Source organism: Pan troglodytes, chromosome 7 (genome assembly GCF_028858775.2).
Source record: "Pan troglodytes isolate AG18354 chromosome 7, NHGRI_mPanTro3-v2.0_pri, whole genome shotgun sequence".
NCBI classification, from domain to species: domain Eukaryota; kingdom Metazoa; phylum Chordata; class Mammalia; order Primates; family Hominidae; genus Pan; species Pan troglodytes.
Window position 1 is genome coordinate 106,495,633 of NC_072405.2, and position 19,204 is coordinate 106,514,836.

General features: G+C 42.7%; 1 protein-coding gene across 1 annotated transcript in view; it reads left to right on the forward strand.

The window, feature by feature from the left end:
* The window catches only part of PTDSS1 (phosphatidylserine synthase 1), a 72,924-nt gene that overhangs the window by 14,584 nt on the left and 39,136 nt on the right, over positions 1–19,204 (forward strand). The window contains exons 3-5 of the mRNA XM_519868.8: positions 7,829–7,873; positions 10,739–10,863; positions 18,848–19,006. Coding sequence (XP_519868.2) covers positions 7,829–7,873; positions 10,739–10,863; positions 18,848–19,006 — 329 coding nt within the window. The remainder of the gene's footprint in view (positions 1–7,828; positions 7,874–10,738; positions 10,864–18,847; positions 19,007–19,204) is intronic.

Consider the following 19,204-nt stretch of genomic DNA (forward strand, 5'->3'; position numbering starts at 1 on the left):
GTGATTTGTACAGCCGTCCCTTCTCTAAGTCTTTAGCGGGAGCTGAGTATTGGGGCTTCATTAGCTGATGTTTTTCTTGAGGTACCAAAAGCACTGAAGGTTAGGGGATTAAATCTATTTGATGTAACACTTTGTGTGATTTCTTCTGGCTTTGCCTCTGTTCCCCAATGAAGTCCTCTAATCTTCAAAGTTGACTTCAGCTGCTCAATCTCTCATTGTGGGACTGTGCTTTTGTTTTGATTCTGGAAAGATAAAACTGAAGCTCCGTTTCCTTATCCTGGCTGCATGGACTTTGTGATACACACAAAGGGAGGAGGAGCCACAGAGCTCATCTAGTTCAGCCAGCTCGGTTTACCAGTGAGAAGGCTGAAACGTGCCACCATGTACCCCAGCCTTTGATGTCAGCCTGTTGGCAGGGCCACAGCTGTGCATTTCCCTTCCGCGGTGCTGCTCTGGTCATATCTCATATTAGGTCCATTGCAAGGTGCTTTATCTCTGGCTTTCTCCATAATATGTTTTCTGTCTCCTGCTGTTTCTCTTTTTTTCTGTCAGTCTCTGGCTTGTCTTTTCCCCCATGGTGGGGTCTTAGTTGGCCTGGACCTAGCGTGCTTTGCATCCCACAAAGGAGGTGGGTGGTGACTGAGTTGATGCTCCTCCGTTGCTCATGTGTTGTCTGTGACTGGCAGGAGCTGACACATTGATCTGAGCCTTCCTACTGTCTCCTGTTTCCACTCTATTTCTGCCCTACCATCCTTTCTTCTCCTCCCAGGCACATACACGCACACACACACACCCCTCCCCCACACACACACACCATTCACCAAAAGGCAGACCATGCCAAAAATAAGGTTTCAGATAGGTATAGAAGGTATAAACAAGGAGGATGGCAGTTCAGTGTCCTGTGCAGGAGGGATTGGGACATTAGTCAGCAAAGGGAGGACTTGGATTCTCTTGAAGCCATGTGTATATAGCAAACATACTGTGTTTACATCGTTTGTTTTCTAAAGATCTGTTTATTCATACCTTACCTAAGAGTAGTAAAACTAACTTTTCCACATGAAAGAATGTTATTGAATATTTTCAAATTAGGGATGGCTTTGGAAGGTGCTAGTGGAGATGGTGGGGAGTTGGGAGGGCCCTGGGCAGGGTGCCCCTGAGGTGCGTGGCCTCCCCTATTAGAGCCCTCTCTCAGGCCACAGGCCTCCCCAGGAGCCCATGCTGAACGGCTGTCTCTGTGAGTGGAGTGTACATGCCCCTTCACACTCAGTCTTGTCCCCTTATTTTCCATTCTCCCCACCCTTGGCACATATTCTCAAATCAAGTAGTGAAAATGAATAGGAAAAATGGAGCCCAAACTTGCCCTCTCCTTCACAGACAGTTTTGGGGAAGTGCCTGCAGTGGATAGCATGTCCGGAACAATTTTTTGGCAACTTGAAATGCATTTATCCTTGACCTGGTAAATGCTGCCCTGCACGGCTGTGTATAGGCCAAAAGTGGATTGTGTCCATTTGTCTCATCACGTATGTGTGAGTTCATATATGTTATCTATGTGGTAGACTTGGTCAACTTCTACAGGAAGGGAGCCTTGTGATTCTTTTTGTAGAGTCTAAATAACAAAAAAGACCTTTGACTTTCTCCATAGGATTTTATAATAGTCAGGATGCTTTTGGCTGCAAGTGATAGAAAACACATTTCAAAATGGCTTAAACACTAAGGAAATTTGTTATTTTCTTACGTAACAAGACGTTCTGAGATAGGGTGGTTGGCAGACTGGCTTATTCAGTGGCTCAGTGACCTGTGAAGACCCAGCTTCTTTACCCCTTTCTGTTCTGCCGTCTTCTAGGCTGCAGTCTGCCCTGCTGGCCTTGAGACAGCTCCTGCAGTGCCAGCCATGTAGTGGCAGGCAATGGCCAGCAGATGAAGAGATCATCTCTTCTCGTGTGTCTTTACTTGAGTAGAGACCCCTTTTCTAGCAATCCTCCAGCACACTTACATGTCTTTGACTAGGATTGGGCCACATGTCTCTTCTCAACCAGTTCCAAGGACAGAAATTTATAGTGTGTAGAGGAGTAGGTGTTCAACAGATATTTGTTGGCTAGAAGAATGACAGGGGACTAGGATTACCTCCGCTGGTTTAGAATCCACCCCTGAGCTATATGGCAGAGGAGTGGACACTCAAACAAAATTTTGTGTGACAATCAACAGGGTGAGTGGCAGGATTAGGTCCCAGAGTTCTTTCATTCAGTCCCATAAGCAGATGTGGAGGGAGAGGGCTGGCAGTGAGAGCAGGGGAAGGAGAGGGTCTGATGTCTGCTTTTACACTTCTCTCCTGCCCTCTTCGCCTCTTCAGTTCTCCTCTTCATTCTCTTTTGGCTTCCTTACAAAAATGTTTTAATTGCTACCTTCATCCCATTATAGCAACTGACACTCAAGTGTCTGTGTAATTTTAACTATACCACCCTATCACTGGAGTGAAATTTAGAAACCTATTTGAGTCTCCAGTTGGCTGGAGATTTCTTTCAACGGGCGACCTTCTGATGTACATTTCCTGCTTCTGAGAACTCCCTTTAACTGTTGTTCATCCCCTTTCCACCTTACCACGCCCCCAAAACCAGCCCAGCCTTATCTGTACTTCAAGTGCCTGGCCCATATTAACTTCTCATGAATATATGCTGAATTAAATAATAAATCCACCTGGAAAAAAGTTCACAGAACAAGACCTCTTTTTTCCCTTTTGTTGTCTGCAAGAGAAACACCATTCAGCCCTTTTTTTTTTTTTTTTTGAGACAGAGTCTCACTCTGTTGCCCAGGCTGGAGTGCAGTGGCACAATCTTGGCTCACTGCACCCTCCACCTCCCGGGCTCAAGCGATTCTTGTGCCTCAGCCTGCTGAGTAGCTGGGATTACAGGTGCATGCCACCACGCCCAGCTAATTTTTTTTTTTTTTTTTTTGTATTTTTAGTAGAGACAGGATTTCACTATGTTGGCCAGGCTGGTCTGGAACTCCTGACCTCAGGTGATCCGTCTGCCTCGGCCTCCCAAAATGCTGGGATTACAGGCATGAGCCAGCACACCTGGCTGCACTCAGCACTTTTTTACGGTCTTTGAGGAGAGTGAAAAACTAGTATTTCTTATTTTTCCTGAGTTTATCATTGTTTCTTCTTCTGTGTCATTTGATTTCTCTTTGCTAAGATAATGATAATCATGTCTCCTTGATGTTTAGAAGTGGTCCAAAAGGTCACCATCTTCTAAATTAAAAAAAAAAAAAAAGTTCCTTTCTCCTTCCATCCTGTGTCCCCTCCTTCACTACTTTTTGTAAAAAAAAAAAATTTCCAGCCCAGCGTAGTGGCTCACGCCTGTAAGCCCAGCACTTTGGGAGGCCAAGGCGGGTGGATCACTTGAGGTCAGGAGTTCAAGACCAGCTTGGCTAACATGGTGAAACCTTGTCTCTACTGAAAATACAAAAATTAGCCAGGTGGGGTGGCGCATGCCTGTAATCCCAGCTACTCAGGAGGCTGAGGCAGGAGAATTGCATGAACCCGGGAGGCAGAGGTTGTAGTGAGCCGAGATTGCGCCACTGCACTACAGCTTAGGCAACAGAGCAATACTCCATCTCAAATAAATAAATAAATAAATAAATTTTCTTTTCCTTAGGTTTGAAAGTTGCCTAGAGATCATTTTTTTCACCTTCTCAAATTTTCCTAGAAGAACTCTAACTAATAATAATCAAAAAGAGAAGCTGACTAAGAGGGTCTGCCAGGGGGCCTCTGGCCTGAGGATACAAATGTTAGCTGTTGGACAGGCAATGTCTGATTTTTATTAAAATAATTATATTTCCCTAAGGTGAAGTCCTGTGAACTTAATTTTTTCTAGGTATAACACTTTCTGGTGAGTCAGGCAATGATCTTATTTTCTAATTTCTGACGTAGATTTTAAAATGCTAGCTCTTCTCATGAAGACATTTGGTTTCTAGTTCTTTTGAAATTAACCTTGCTCTTAATATAAGATTGAAAATGATGTATTCTAGGCCAGGCGTGGTGGCTGACACCTGTAATCTCAGCACTTTGGGAGGCTGAAGTGGGCGGATCACTCGAGGTCAGGAGTTTGAGACCAGCCTCGCCAACATGGTGAAACCTTGTCTCTACTAAAAATACAAAAATTAGCTGGGCGTGGTGGCACATGCCTGTAATCCCAGCTACTAGGGTGGCTGAGGCAGGAGAATCACTTGAATCTGGGATACAAAGCCTGCAGTGAGCTGAGACTGAAGCCTGCAGTGAGCTGAGATTGAAGCCTGCAGTGAGCTGAGATTGCGCCAGTGCACTCCAGCCTAGGTGACAGGGTGAGACTCGTCTCAAAAAAACAAAAAAGAAAAAGAAAATGATGTATTCTAGGTGGAAGGAACGGTAAATAAAACACATAGTTTTTAAATGTCCCTCATAAGAAAACCAAACCCCAGCGTTTGTTGCTGCACCACTGCCCTAAGAAGTCTTCCCCAATTCTCCAACATAAGCAAGAGAGTAAGTAACCAAACCACAGATCCAAATTCTCCCAGGCAGCTTTTATCAAATCCGATATAAAGCACAGATAAGGAGTAGGAACTCCTGTGGAAAGCAACCATGAGGCTAAGCCCTTCTAATAACCTAAGAACCATAACAATGGTCAGAGAAGAAAAGGAAGCCTGCCTTTACAAGACCACTGAGAAAGTAGTCAATAGTCTGTTGGGAAATAAGATCTGTGGGGAAGGCATTGAGATGACATGAATGTTCACAGGATGCTACAGGTGGGGCTCATGCCGGGCAGGTGATGCTGTGGAAGGCGGGGCTCCTCCTCAGTTGCATCCCCACCCCTGGCACATACACCCTTAGGCTCTGCAAAGGTGACTTGACTGGAGTAGCCAGGTGCAAGTAACCTAGTGAGCATAAGTATCAGGATTTATAATCTAGAACACGCCAGCCTCATCCTCGATTTTTTTTTAAAAAGTAAAATGATACTTTTAGCAATACTGCTGTCTGACAGTAAAGATTGCACTGTTAGTATATAATGCTACTAAAATGTACTTTTTAAAATACCACTTTAAAAAATTCAGAGTTTCTTCTCAGGAGGCAATGGGCAGTTATGACAAGGTTCACACTCGCAGGGCGGCAGATTTGATGGTTGAAATCAAACCTAGACTGGGTTTTGAAGTTAGTTACTGAAAGGGCCACCTTACATTCCAGGGCCTTATCTCACCTTTTGTAGGCAAAAGTTACCAGTGGTTCCCACCTCCCTGGATTAGGGTGGTCCCTGGCTTTTATCTCTAGAGCTATCAGTTCCCTGCCCTTTCCCTGGTCTTGCTTTTCCTGAGCCTGCTTATCAGTTCCACATTATGGTAAAGCCTGCGCCATGCCTTTCCCCCTGTTGCATCGGCTCTAAACACTCCTAGCTTGTTTCTTTCCCCTCACTCTCCTGGTTCTGAAACCAGTCCGGGCTCAACCCTCAGATACCCTCTCTAACCCTTTCCTCTTCCTGAGCCGACCCAGTTCTGTGAAAGTTCATAGGAAAGTCCCCAGGTGCTCCTCACGACTCAGCCTGGTGACACAGGAGGCTCTGATGGAACTAAGGTGGACTCCATGAGCTGTATGACCCCGGGCAGGTTCCTCTGCCTCAGTACCCTTATCTGTAAAGTGGGAGTAATGATGACACCTTTGTCACTGAGTCCTTATGACACTGTGTGGGGGTGTCTCATTCCACAGCCTGGTGCATAGTAAGTGCTCAGGAAGGTACTGCTGACTCCTGTCATTATGATTGCTCTTGAGAATAACATTATAGAATTTTTAAGTGCTGATTTTGTCACAAGCCAAATGATAGGTCATACAGTTTTAGAGGTGAACCTTATAAGAGGAAACTATACAGAAAACTGACGTCCCATTTTATATCTAAAAAGTTAATTTAGTGTTATAGATGAAGTAATATTTGCAAGCCAGGCAGCCACCAAATACAGAAGTCACTTATGGTGACACGTCAAGAGCTATGGCCTACCATGAGTAAAGAGAAGCATTTGGAAGTGAAAATAACTTAAAAGATGATAATTTCAGCCATGAGTTTCCCAATGACTTGACAAAAGGTGATGGTGTCACATTACCTGGCGGGGGATCCTGGTTTATAACCTTCACTGTGACTTTCTGAGAAAGAAGCAGCTGATTTTGAAAAGGAATATAGGTATTCCTCACTGTCTGAGCCCTCACTATTAGAACTCAGAAATCAAACAGATTTAGATGAATTTTCAATAAACCCCTAACCATCTGCATTCTCACTACCTGCCATCCAAAATGCAGGAACCAAACGCAAATGCATTTGGATAAAGCAGAGTCTCTCATGAACCAAACTCACCATCCGAACTGCCACCTAGGAACTGATAGATTTGAATGGTGGGGGGTACTTGTAACTGATTTTCATAATAAGAACTCGACTCATCAAAAGAAAGTAGTTAAAATATATTTCAATGTGGTCTTTTTAAGAATATATAGATGATTTTAGAATGAATTCAGGAATAAAAATTGCAGCAGAATGTTTGCCTCAGATAGGATTCAAGATTGCAAGCAACAGAAGCTGACTGTGCTTATTAAAGAGCCTGTTAAAGACTAGGAGTGGCTCACAGTGTCATAGGCTTGCTTGGAAACCAACCATAGTCTGACCTTCCAGAAACAGGCACCACCCCCAGAGCTGTTCTAAGGAGGAAACCCCAGCGAGCATGGGCTATGGTCTGCCCCAGTGTCACTTCTGCAATGGATTCTAAGGGAGTGCCACTTTGGATGGCCACCACCTGCCTACTGCCCCTACTGGCCAGGGCTAGAGAAACAGAGAGAGAGGAGAGCTGTACCTACTCCTTTTACTGTCACTAGCTCCTGAGGCCAAGCCTGGCACGAGTGTCACTGCAGAATGAGCCCTACCTGTAAAGAAGGCTGGGAAACAAGCTCTGGTGTCTCTCCTGGGGACATGGGATTCATAAAGTTGGAAATTCCGCAAGTGTAGGAAGGCTGTTCGAAAGGCGTGGGCAGACCCTCATAGAACAGGTACTCACCAGAATGGTGCTTTTCCATAGCTGTGAGGTGTAAGGTCGAGGCTCAGCTTGCTTTCTTCTCCCTCTTCTGCTTTTTAATGAAAAAAGAGAAAGTATTGGCCTATCACTTGTCGTAAGGGAAAGTTTTGTCCTATGAGACTTTTGTTTCAGTTGTGTGGAATCTGCATGTGTCTGAACTGGATTGCCATGTCAGAGGTGTTTTGTCAGCACAGGTCATAATGAAAAGCCACACGGTGTTTCTGTTTCCTCTGTTATTTTTCAGTCTCTCTCTCTCTCTCTCTCACACACACACCCCCCCACACACGTGCACACGCGTACACACACGCATGCACCCACATGCAAACGCACACACATGATGATGACTGTGCTGTCCAGAGCCTCTTTCCCTGGAGCTCCTGGGCAGCTGGGACATTTTACTTGTTAAGGTACAATATGTATCACACACACTTAAGCCTAGCCTGATGACCCACTCACTATTACAACATTGTTTCCATGGGAAATTATGTTCTGACTTCTCAAGACAAAGCTTTAAAAAAAAATCTCTGTTGTGGAGAGTTGTGCCTGTGATGATTGTGGTGACAGTCGTTATAATGTGGAGAAAACATTTCAACCAAACTTTGACCTCAAAGTGTTTATGTAGAAAAAAAAAAAACTTTTAACAGTAGAGAGCTTTTTCTTCTTGTTATCTGTATGGAGATCAGCAGCACCTTAAGTTTTAGCCTTCTCTGAAACCAGTTCCTTCTAACTTTATAATGTTATTTATCTGCAGGTCCGTTCACTCGACCTCATCCAGCCCTATGGCGAATGGTTTTTGGTGAGTTTATATTAGCAATGTAAAAAGATGTTCTATTTTTTTAGTCTTTTTTCTGTTTATCACTTTAAGACTTTTACTTGCTACTCTCAATAGTTAAAACTTTATTCTAGCTTTTTGCTTTTTGATGTTCCTAATATACATGTTTTCTTAAAATTATTTGACACAAAATAAAGTGTTGAGGATGACTTAAATTCTCTTACACATGAACTGTTTCAACTCCACATGCCTCCTTATGTTGTTGTCTCTTAATGTACACAGGATTTGACTTAAGCAAATATCTCTTGTTTTCCTTTATGTGTTTTCATAGTGCTTTTTACTAGTGCAAGCCCAAGAACTTACGATGAGCACATTTGTCTTGTGAGCATCTGGAAGGGAATGAAAACAAAGCAATTCAATTTCTTCAGTTTTCTGAATAAGAAAGAAGTTGGAAAGAGAAAGACTTCTGATAAAGAACCCTAATTTGAACTAAGGGTTAGAAATAAGCATATAAATATTGGATGTCTTATTTTTACTTGATTTTGTAGTCTAAATAGTGAAATCACCTAAAGGATTTAAAATGAATCTTCAAAACTTTGGATATTGGCTTCATCTGACCTAAATAAGTCACCAAATTATTTTAGGTTTGGAAAATGTAATCTTATGTAAAAATGTACAAGAACTCTAAGAAATTGCTATTTTGCTAAAGGCTGCCTATTTTTCTTTCAGCCTTCAGAGCTTCTAGGTAACTCTTAGTCTCTTTGAATTGATTGGTGAACTTTTCACTCAGCAGCCATTCACTGAGTGAGCTGTGTGACAGGTGCTGCTCTGCGCCCTGAGGCCACCAGGGAAGGCCAGACAGACAGGAGCCTGCCCTCAAGGAGCTGCCCTTCCACTTGGAGACGGAGGACAGCTAGTAAACAAACTATTACACATATCAGTAATCAAAAAAATATCAGCTATCTGAAGTTAGTAGGAAGCTAGTTAAGACCAGGGGAGGTGACAGGAGCTGGTGTCTGGTTTAGCTTGAGGAGTGATGGGAGGCCTGAGGGAGTGATGCCAAGTCTGAAACTGTCATACAAAGAAGGATCCAATCCTGCAAAGATTCTGGGGGAGGGGAGCATCCCAGGCAAGGGGAAAAGCTGCTAAAATGGCCCACAGCTAGAAACCACTTCCAGGCCAGTGTGGCCCTAGTATAGTGAGCCCTGGGAGAAGAGTAGGAGAGAAGTCAGAGTCATCGGGCACAGATGTAATCATGGGGACTGTGGGCCAGGGTAAAGAGCAGGGCATGAAGGGCAGGGGGAAATCACGGGAGGGTTTTTCCCAGAGTGACCTGATTCCATTTACATTTTCAAAAAGATAGTTCTGGCTATAACGTGCATACCTCCCATTGATTTAATAGTGCTGTTTGAAGTTATAAGTTATTTTCAGCTATTTGGACACATCTGAATTCTTCCTATTTCAAATGATCTATGGTAGGTAGTAAGCAGTTTTATTTCCTTCTTGAGAGCCTTTTGGGAGCATGGAGCCCTTTGATAATCCGATGAGACCTATAGATAGACCCATTCCCTATGTGTGCATCCATGGACATTCACCATGCACAGCTCTGCATATAGTGTCCAGGGCTTCACAGACCTCGAAGCCCAACCAAGAACTCCAGATTGAGAATCCCTGCACCACAGATTCTTTCTGTACTAATGTAATTATTCAAGAGGATCATAATTATTAAAAAGTGTAGTGGGGGGCGTTTGTGGTGAAAATTGGTAAAAAATGGGTGGTGCATAAGTGCAAACTGAAGGCAATTCTCATATCAACTTGCCTAAAAAATGTGCATTCCCTGGGCCCTAGGATGCACAATTATGGGCTGGCCACATACCACCCGGGCCTCCCTTGAACTCCCTGAGGCCAGGAGAGGGGTGCCTGTTAGAAGGCCTGGCACTATAGCGCTTGCAGTGGATTTCATTCCAGCCACGGACGTGCTCTCCTCTGGAGTGGCTCACTGGAGATTAGTGCTGAGCCAAGTTTGGATGGATGCTGTGATCCAAGGTCATTTGTATCACGATCTCTAAATGTCCCGCATAAACATTCTAATTCCAATGAGTTCAAGGGAAAGAGAAACCACAAAACCCCTCGTGATCATTTCTGAAATCTCTCTAAAACGTATTGGACAGGCTTTTGCTTTCTAAAAGTGCATTGTTAACATTTCTTTTTAAAATGATATATAGTGATTATTAGGATAGCAATTATGAGATGATAGAACAATAAAATAATGCCTACACGGGGTAATGTGGAGTGTAAGTCTCAAAAAAGTGGCCCTGGGCCACCTCTTGAACCTTACACTGGTAGTACTGTCCACACCCAGCCTTGCCCTCCTCCAGTCCACTTAGTTGGCTTTTTAAAATGTTACCTAGATCATCTTATTTCCCCACTTAACTTACAATCATATCTGAAATGTTGGCCGTGGCCTTTAAGCCCTGACGGTCGCTTCAGGGCCGCCTTGCTCCGTTCCCCTCTCTGCCAGTGCTCTAGCCACATACGGGGTCCTAGATATTTCTCTTTTCGGAAACCGACCTGCATGCTGTTCTCTACCTGAATGTTGCGTGCAATCCTCACACCCACCCCGCACACCCTTTGCCTCATGATCCTTCAAGTCTCAGTCTAAGTTAGCATCAGTTTCTCAGAGATAGTTTTCTTGACCACTCTCAATCTGAATTAGGACTGTGTATCAGTGCCTTATCAAGGGAAATCCCAGATTATAAGAGGAGTCTTGACAGGCTGTGCTGCAATCTTAGTGTCTGGTTTTGGCAATGCCATTCGAGTCTAATGTGTATTGTGTGTGTCTGACTATTGGATCTCTTCTAAACTTCAGCATGTTTTTGTTTCTCTCAGGACTCAGTGTGCTCTACTTCCTGTTCCTGGTATTCCTACTCTTCCTGAATTTTGAGCAGGTTAAATCTCTAATGTATTGGCTAGATCCAAATCTTCGATACGCCACAAGGGAAGCAGATGTCATGGTATGTACTTGTCAGTGGCCTCTTGGAGAAACTGGTAGACTCTTTCTTGGGTGTAAGAGGTAATAGACTTCATATTTTAAATTGTTCCTTCTCTGTATTTCCTGTGTAGTTACCTAAAAACCAGGTCTCTGGGAGGGTTGTTGAGTTGCATGGTTGTCCACAGGTGATAGAGTCCAGGGAACGAAAATCCTCTCATTACGCAAAGGGGTCTGTGAGGAAGAATGCACACTTAATCGTCAGACAGCCTTGGGTGTGAATTCTGCCTCTGTTACTTGGTAGTTGTGGGACTTTGGGCAAAGTACTTGTTAGATTATTCCATGTTTTTGTAAGTTGACATAGTCATACTTACTTGGGGATTATTGTGAAGTGAACAAAGTAGCATTATCTGTGAGGCCTTCTGCGAGGTGGGCCATGGTGCCCCCAACACCCCATGTTGTTGGGCCATGCCCTGGGTCACGGCGGCTGCCCCTGCACCTGTCAGTGTCACTCTCAGCACCTGCACTCTCTGGCCCTGATGCCTTGATCCTGCTCCACTGCTTGCCACAGAGAGGCCAGTTGTAATGAATTAGTTTATTTCATTTGTTACTATTATTTTTATTAAACCATACAAAAAAATTTTATTCTTGGCTAAAACGACTTTATTTTGGCTTTTACTGAAGAGACTGATTATGTGGGAAAAACCAACTTTTTCTCTTCACTGACGGTGAACACTTCTGTGACCAGATGTGTAGGTTTTTCCCACACCAGCCAATTCTCTAACTTTCCTGACACCTGGAGTTAGCGTCAGATCCCACTAGTTAAGGGCCCAGTTCCATAAGACTGCCCACATTTCAGATGCCACTTGCAAGTCCAGGCTGTCACCTGTGCTTCTGACCAACCAGCTACAAATCAGGGGTTCCCACAATATCCTCCTTGTGCACGATCATTTGCTATGATGGCTCACAGAACTCAGGGAAATATTTAAGTTTGCTGGCTTATTGTAAAGGACATGATAAAGGATACAGGTGAACGGCCAGATGGAGAGGTACCTAGGGCGAGGTCCAGCAGAGTCCTGAGGGCAGAAGCTTCTGTCTCTGTGGAGTTGGGGTACACCACCCTCCCAGCATGTGGATGTGTTCACTAACCTGGAAACTCTGAACCCCGGAGTTCAGAGATTTTTATGGAGACTATCGCATAGGCATGATCTTTTTTTTTGAGACAGAGTCTCACTCTGTTGCCTAGGCTGGAGTGCAGTGGCACAATCTCGGCTCACTGCAGCCTCTGTCTCCCAGGTTCAAGCAATTATCCTGCTTCAGCCTCCCGAATAGCTAGGATTACAGGCGCCTGCCACTAAACCCGGCTAACTTTTGTATTTTTAGTAGAGATGGTGGTCTCACCATGTTGGCCAGGCTGGTTGCGAACTCCTGATCTCAAATGATCTGCCTGCCTCGGCCTCCCAGAGTGCTGGGATTACAGGCATGAGCCACCACGCTTGGCCTTTTTTTTTTTTTTTTTTTTTTTTGAGATGGTGCCTCACTCTGTCGCCCAGGCTGGAGCACAGTGGCATGATCTCAGCTCACTGCAACCTTGGCCTCCCAGGATCAAGTGATTCTCCTGCCTCAGCCTCCTGAGGAACTGGGATTACAGGCATGCACCATCACACTCGGCTAATTTTGTATTTTTAGTAGAGACAGGGTTTTAACATGTTGGCCAGGCTGGTCTCAAACTCCTGACCTTGACTGATCCACACATCTCAGCCTTCCAAAGTGCTGGAATTACAGGTGTGAGCCACCACTACTGGCCCATGATCAATTTTTTTTTCTTTCCAAGATGGAGTCTCGCTCTGTCACCCAGGCTGGAATGTAGTGGCACAATCTCGGCTCACTGTAACCTCCACCACCCTGGTTCAAGCAATTCTCCTGCCTCAGCCTCCCAGATAGCTGGGACTACAGGCGCCTGCCACTACGCCTGGCTAATTTTTCTATTTTTAGTAGAGACAGGGTTTCACCATGTTGGCCAGGCTAGTCTCAAACTCCTGACCTCAGGTGATTTGCCCTCCCATAGTGCTGGGATTACAGGTGTGAGCCACTGCACCCAGACCCCCATGATTTTTAACTCAATCTCCAGTCTTGCTCTCCTTTCCGGAGGATGGAAGGTGGGACTGAAAGTTCTAGGCTTCTAATCATGGTTTGGTCTTTCTGATGATCAGCCCCAACCCAGGAACTTACCAAGTCACCTCATTAGAACAAAAGATGCTCCTATCACCCAGGAAACTCCAAGGAATTAGGAGCTCTGTGTCAGTAACTGGGGTCAAAGAACAGATATTAGAACAAAAGATGCACCTGGCACCCCTATTGGTCAGGAAATTGCAAGGGTTTCAGGAGCTCTGGGCCAGGAACTGGGGACAAGGACCAAATTATGTATTTATTATGAATCACAGTATCACACTATTTTATACTATAATATGTTCTTTTCTAATGTTTTTTAATCCCAACATTTGGTACAGGTTAATTTTTTTCTGAAAAGGAGAACGGGAATTTGGGCCATAGATGGGTTTGCTTTGACAAACAAGAAGTAACACAAAGGGACTTCATAAAAGGTCCAAGAAATAATCATTCCCCCATAGTGACATTGGTCAAATCCTTCTTAGAGTGGTATTTAAAGATTGTTATCTATAAATTTTTTAAGGGATATGCTTAAAGCAAAAATAAGAATGCCAGAAATTATTTATCAGTCTCGGGGGAGAAAGTCTGTTTTGGAATTTTTTTACTCTAAGGGAGAGAATGACGGAGGTTGACTTCTTAGCCTATGATGATGATGATAATGCAGATGACGGTTATGAGGATAAGGGCAGTTATTTATTATGAATTGTCTGTGTCAGACACTGTGCAGGGCACTTTATATTCTACATAAGCCTCGTGCATGCATGCTAGATGTTCATATCACCATTTTACAGGGGAGGAGATGGAAGCTTAAAATGCAGTATCTCACTGAAAACACAAGCCGATGGATCTCTCTGGCGTCAAAACCTGTGCTTTTCATTTGGAGTGTGCTTTCAGTATATAGTTATAAAAATAAGTGCTTTGATGCTCACAGGAGCCTTAGGAAATAGAAATTGGGAGAAGGATATCCCAAGTGTAATATTTTCCCAAACATCTTTCTTGCATTTTTGAGCAAAAGTGGTCACATTGCAAAGTAAACTGACTTGCAGGTGGATGTGCTTGTGTGCCTCTGCTGATCCAATTCTCACAGCCAGTAGGAGGAGATTGAATCAAATGATAATGCTCTTGACACCTGGCTTTCTTAAGAATTTGACATCACAGGGACATCCAGATGTCAAAGTTACAGCCCCAAGTAGCTGAACCTGGCTTTTAAACTCTAGTTTTCAAGTATTGGCTAAATCTTTCTTGCCAAAGTAAAGCACGAGGCTGTGTTCAGCCTGTAGAGTTCTAACTGGTGCTAAAACAGCCTCATCTTCTCCATCTCTAATCCCATCCCTTTATACTTCTTTAAATTGTCTTTTGCAATTCTAAGGACCTATTCATTAGTGGTTCCTTTATGCAAGACAGGTCTATAATTCCTGGCTTCCCAGAGTCCCTACTCTCTCCACTCCTTCATGTTGCTACCCATTCCTAATCTTGATAGACCATGGTCCATGCCTGGTATCATACATTGAGACTCAGACTTCATTTTCCCTTAGAATTAATATTATAAATTAATATTATAAAATATTATATAATATAAATATTCATAAAATATATTATAAATATTATAAACATTTATAAAATAATATAAATATTATAAACATTTATAAAATATAAATCCCTTAGAATTAATATTATTATAAATATTATAAATTGGATCACTGAAATCCCATTAGAGGCAGTTTTTTGTGTAATTGAAAAGTTGCTGCATTTTAAAATATTGATTCTATTCAAAAATATGTCTTTAAGCTTCAGACAAGTTTGTAGACTGGGTTGTCTTGAAGCAGCAGTCTTTGGCTAATTAATGCTGACCCAGCTTTTCTTCTGCATAAGATACCATCCCATGCTGGGGGGAGTGGGGGAGAGGGTGGGTATGCTCCCTGTCCTCTTGGAGCTTAGAGTCTACCAGAAAGCAAATTAAACAAATAATTGTTGGCTATTGAACCCTAAGACAATTTCAACAGCTTTTTAGAATTTTATTATGAAAAATTTTAAACCTATGCAAGAGTAGAGAGAATCTATAACTTCAGGTACCCATCACCCAGTGTCAGTATTATTGACACAGGCCCAAACTTGTTTCACCTTTTCATCCCACATCCTGGATTATTTTGAAACAGTTCTCAGGAATTAAACCTAAAATAGATGGGCTTTTCTTTTTTTTTTTTTTTTTTTTAGCATAACCACTGAACAGTGAACAGTACGCAGTGAGTGTTGACATTTCTGCAGTCGCTTCGTAAATGTTCTGTATAGTTGATTTATTCAAAATAGGATCCAGACAAGGTTTACACATTGCATATGATGTGTCTTTTAAATCTCTTTTCATCTGTAATTCCCCTCATCATGTCCTGAAAATTTATTTGTCAAAGAAACCACATTGCTTATTCTATAGGGTTTTTCACATCTGGATTTTGCAGCTGCATTTGCAGTATCATCATTTAACATGCTCTTTTTGTCCCCCTATATCTTCTATAAAGTAGAACTCAGGTGTAGGGGCTGGATGAGATTCTAGATTCCAGATCAGTTTTTATAGTGGGACTGCTTCATAGCTGGTGCTGCGTATCACACTGGGAGGCACACAGTGTCTGGTGGTCTCGCTTTTTATAATGTTAAGATTGGTCATGGCTTTGTGAGGTCAACATCAATTTTAAGATGCACCATCAATTATAGGTATGACTTTTTGGAGGAGAAAAAAAGAAACCTTGGGCTGAGCATGGTGGCTCATGCCTGTAATCACAGCATTTTGGGAGGCCATGGTGGGCGGATCATAAGGTCAGGAGTTTGAGACCAGCCTGGTGTTTGAGACCATGTTTGAGACCAACATGGTGAAACCCTGTCTCTACTAAAAATACGAAAATTAGCTGGGTGTGGTGGCACACACCTGTAATCCCAGCTACTCGGGAGGCTGAGACAGGAGAATCATTTGAACCTGGGAGGCAGAGGTTGCAGTGAGCCGAGATGGTGCCACTGCGCTCCAGCCTAGGCAACGCTGTCTCAAAAAAAAAAAAAAAGAAAAGAAAAGAAACCTTATATTTAAAGTGCTATACATTGTAATATATTGAAATAGTCAAAACAATACAGTGTGAAAAAGGCATGTCATAGATTCAAGGAAGCACGATCGTTACAAATGGTACAGTCTGTGTAGAGGTCCTGATTGGGGGTGTGGGGAGCTGGGACCAGTCTGATGCAGAAGGAGTGTAGGGATCATGAGGCAGAGGGCCCTGCCTGAGGCTAGGAGGCTGCCAGGGCTGAGCCAGCTGGGATGAGGAGTTTGGGTGTTATTCTAAGTGTATGAAAAGGCCATGGAAGGTTTATAAGCAGAGGAGCTACATGACCTGTGTTGATGTTTTAGGAGGTCAATCAATAAATACCTCCATTTCTAGTTGAGTTTGGAAACAGAAACAAGAGATCAAAATCTCAGCTGATTTCTTCCTGTAAAAGCTCAGTGGAGCAGATTGCTTTAGACCTGGGCTGAAGTAAGCAAGCCTGTCTTCCCCTAGCCCATTAGACAACCACAAGCTGCTTCTGCAAAGCAGGGCCTGACGCACAAAAATTGCTGCATGGCTGGGGGAGCTGATGAGAACCTGTGCTGTCTGTAGGCAAATAATTTCCAAAGAGGACCCAAAAGAGGTTAGATCTCTTTCTTCTTCCAAAGTCAGCAACTGCCCCAGAGAGGAGTGAAGAGATAGTTGGGCTGGAGACCTGGCGTGTGTAGTAGTGGAGATCCTTCTACATTGGGATGGGCATGCTACCCAACCCCTTTCTTCCTACCCTCCTGCCCCAGACACCCTTACACACATGCATGCACATTCCGTGATCTGATTATGATTTTCAAGATCTCTCTGTAGTCTTAAGCTGGATGTGAATACCTAGGTGCTTATTATAGCATCATCTATACTTTGTTATATGCCTGACACATTCCACAGTTTTCGAAAGCTATTATTACGGAAGTCTAAGCAAGAAATAATAGTGGCAGCGAGATGCATAAAAGAACAACCTGGGGAGGTAAAGTGAATAGGACTTGGTATTTGGTTAGGTGTCCAGCAAGCAAGGCAGAGGGTAAGGCCGCCAAGATCAGCCTAGGACCAGTTGGGAAGTCAGCAGAATCTGTCTTTACCCATCTTTTGCTCACAGACATGCACCTGTCCACTTGACCCCCTTTCCAGGCTTCAGCTCTACGCTGTCTTCAGTTAAAGCCTGTTCCTCCTGGTTCCCAGGGTTCTGCCTGCATGCAGCTCTCTGGCTGCTTTAAACTGCAATGCCCTGTGGCCCTTCCAGGACAAGGACCTCAGGTCTTATGAAGGGGATAACTGGCATATCTGTTCATTACTAACTATACTGGAAATAGACGGATTGGTCTTTGTGATTTTTAAAATGCCTTCCCACATGTCAAAGCATAGAGCTACTTAATAGAGTGTAAAGTCCTCCAGAGTTATCTGCAAGCTGTGATTACTTTAAGAGCAGCCTTCTAAAAACAGATCTTACCCCTTTCTTATCTAACCCTACACAGTGTATTCCAGAGTAAAGAAGAGGGTGGGGTGGTTGAGACATTTGAGGTTGACTGGACGTGGCCCTGCTCCTTAACCTAATATACAACCTGCTTCAGCCTAAGGGCATTTCCCTCTGTCAGCCTGCGATTCTCTGTGACAAGAACATGCTGTTCCAGAGTCCGGGAAGAGACTTTTCATCTTATTGCAGGGCAGTTTGTTTTTTTTTAAAGCCTTATCTTGACTTACCCTATTGAATTTTATCCTCTTTTCTCCAGATTTCCCATTTACACAGCATAATCTCACATCATACTGCTTCTCAAAAAATAGAATTCTTAAAAATGTTTGTTCAGCTTTGCAAGTCGAAATGCATTTTATCTGAGAAGGAAATCTGATGTGTGGTGGGTTTCAGAAGAGACAGGGAAGCTCTTTTGCTCTCAGAAAGTATCATTTCTGGAATTTAAAACTATTATAGTTTATAGGAATATTTTTCAGCTGGCTGATAATAGGGGGTGAATATTTGCCAACTCTTACTACTGCCTGTCAAATTAATTTTGGGAAGAAAGGATGTGAAATGTAGAGATTCCCAGTAAATGTTATATTATCATATTGTCATGCAGTCATATGATAAGCTATTAAATTACTTAGAAATACGTATAATCAAAAACAAAGATATTAGAAATGGAACCAACATTCTGAAAAGCTTTGTAATTTTTAATATTTAAATTATGTAGTATCCGATATATTTTTGGGGAGGGGAGTTCTCTTTTAATTACTGAAGTTGGGTGCTTTTCTTCTTTTTTCTAGCTAACTATTTAAGGCTTTACATTTTCCTCTAAAGTTCAATTTTTACATGGTGTTTTTTCATTATCATTATGACACGTTAAAAAAATTCCTATTATGATTTCTTCTTTAATCCATGATATTTAGAAATGTGTGTTTAAATTTCCAAATCTATTGGGAATCTTTTATTTGTGCTTTAGTTACTGGCTTTAATATTGTTGCCCTGTGGTCCGATGACATGATCTATGTGATACCACTTCTTTAGGATATGTTGAGCCTTTGTAAAATTATTTTGCTTCTCATTTTAATGCAGCTTTTGCAATTCAGAGCAAAGCAGTTTTGATTTATAAACTCAAATACTTGTCTATTTTCCCTCAAGGCCCTTAAGTTATTAAAACTTTCTCATTTGTTACTGAGCAGGACTTATTATTTAGTTGTCAAGTTCATATCTATTCTTTTCATTTACCAGGAGAATCCTGGAAGCAAGTTGATTTCTAGAGTTTCACTAATTATTCTCTTTTTTATTTTAAATAGGAGTATGCTGTGAACTGCCATGTGATCACCTGGGAGAGGATTATCAGCCACTTTGATATTTTTGCATTTGGACATTTCTGGGGCTGGGCCATGAAGGCCTTGCTGATCCGTAGTTACGGTCTCTGCTGGACAATCAGTATTACCTGGGAGCTGACTGAGGTAAGAAGGAGGGCATTGGGGGTTCCCCAGACTGTGCCATGTGTGTAGTTTATATATAGGAAAAAGTATGTCAGTTAACAGTCAGTTAATCCGTTCTCCAGCCCCTGTGGTACAAAACAGTATTTAAACCATCCCATAAGAATATTTAATACTTCTGTTTAAAAAACAAGCAAATATTAAAAATACGTCCTTGTTAAC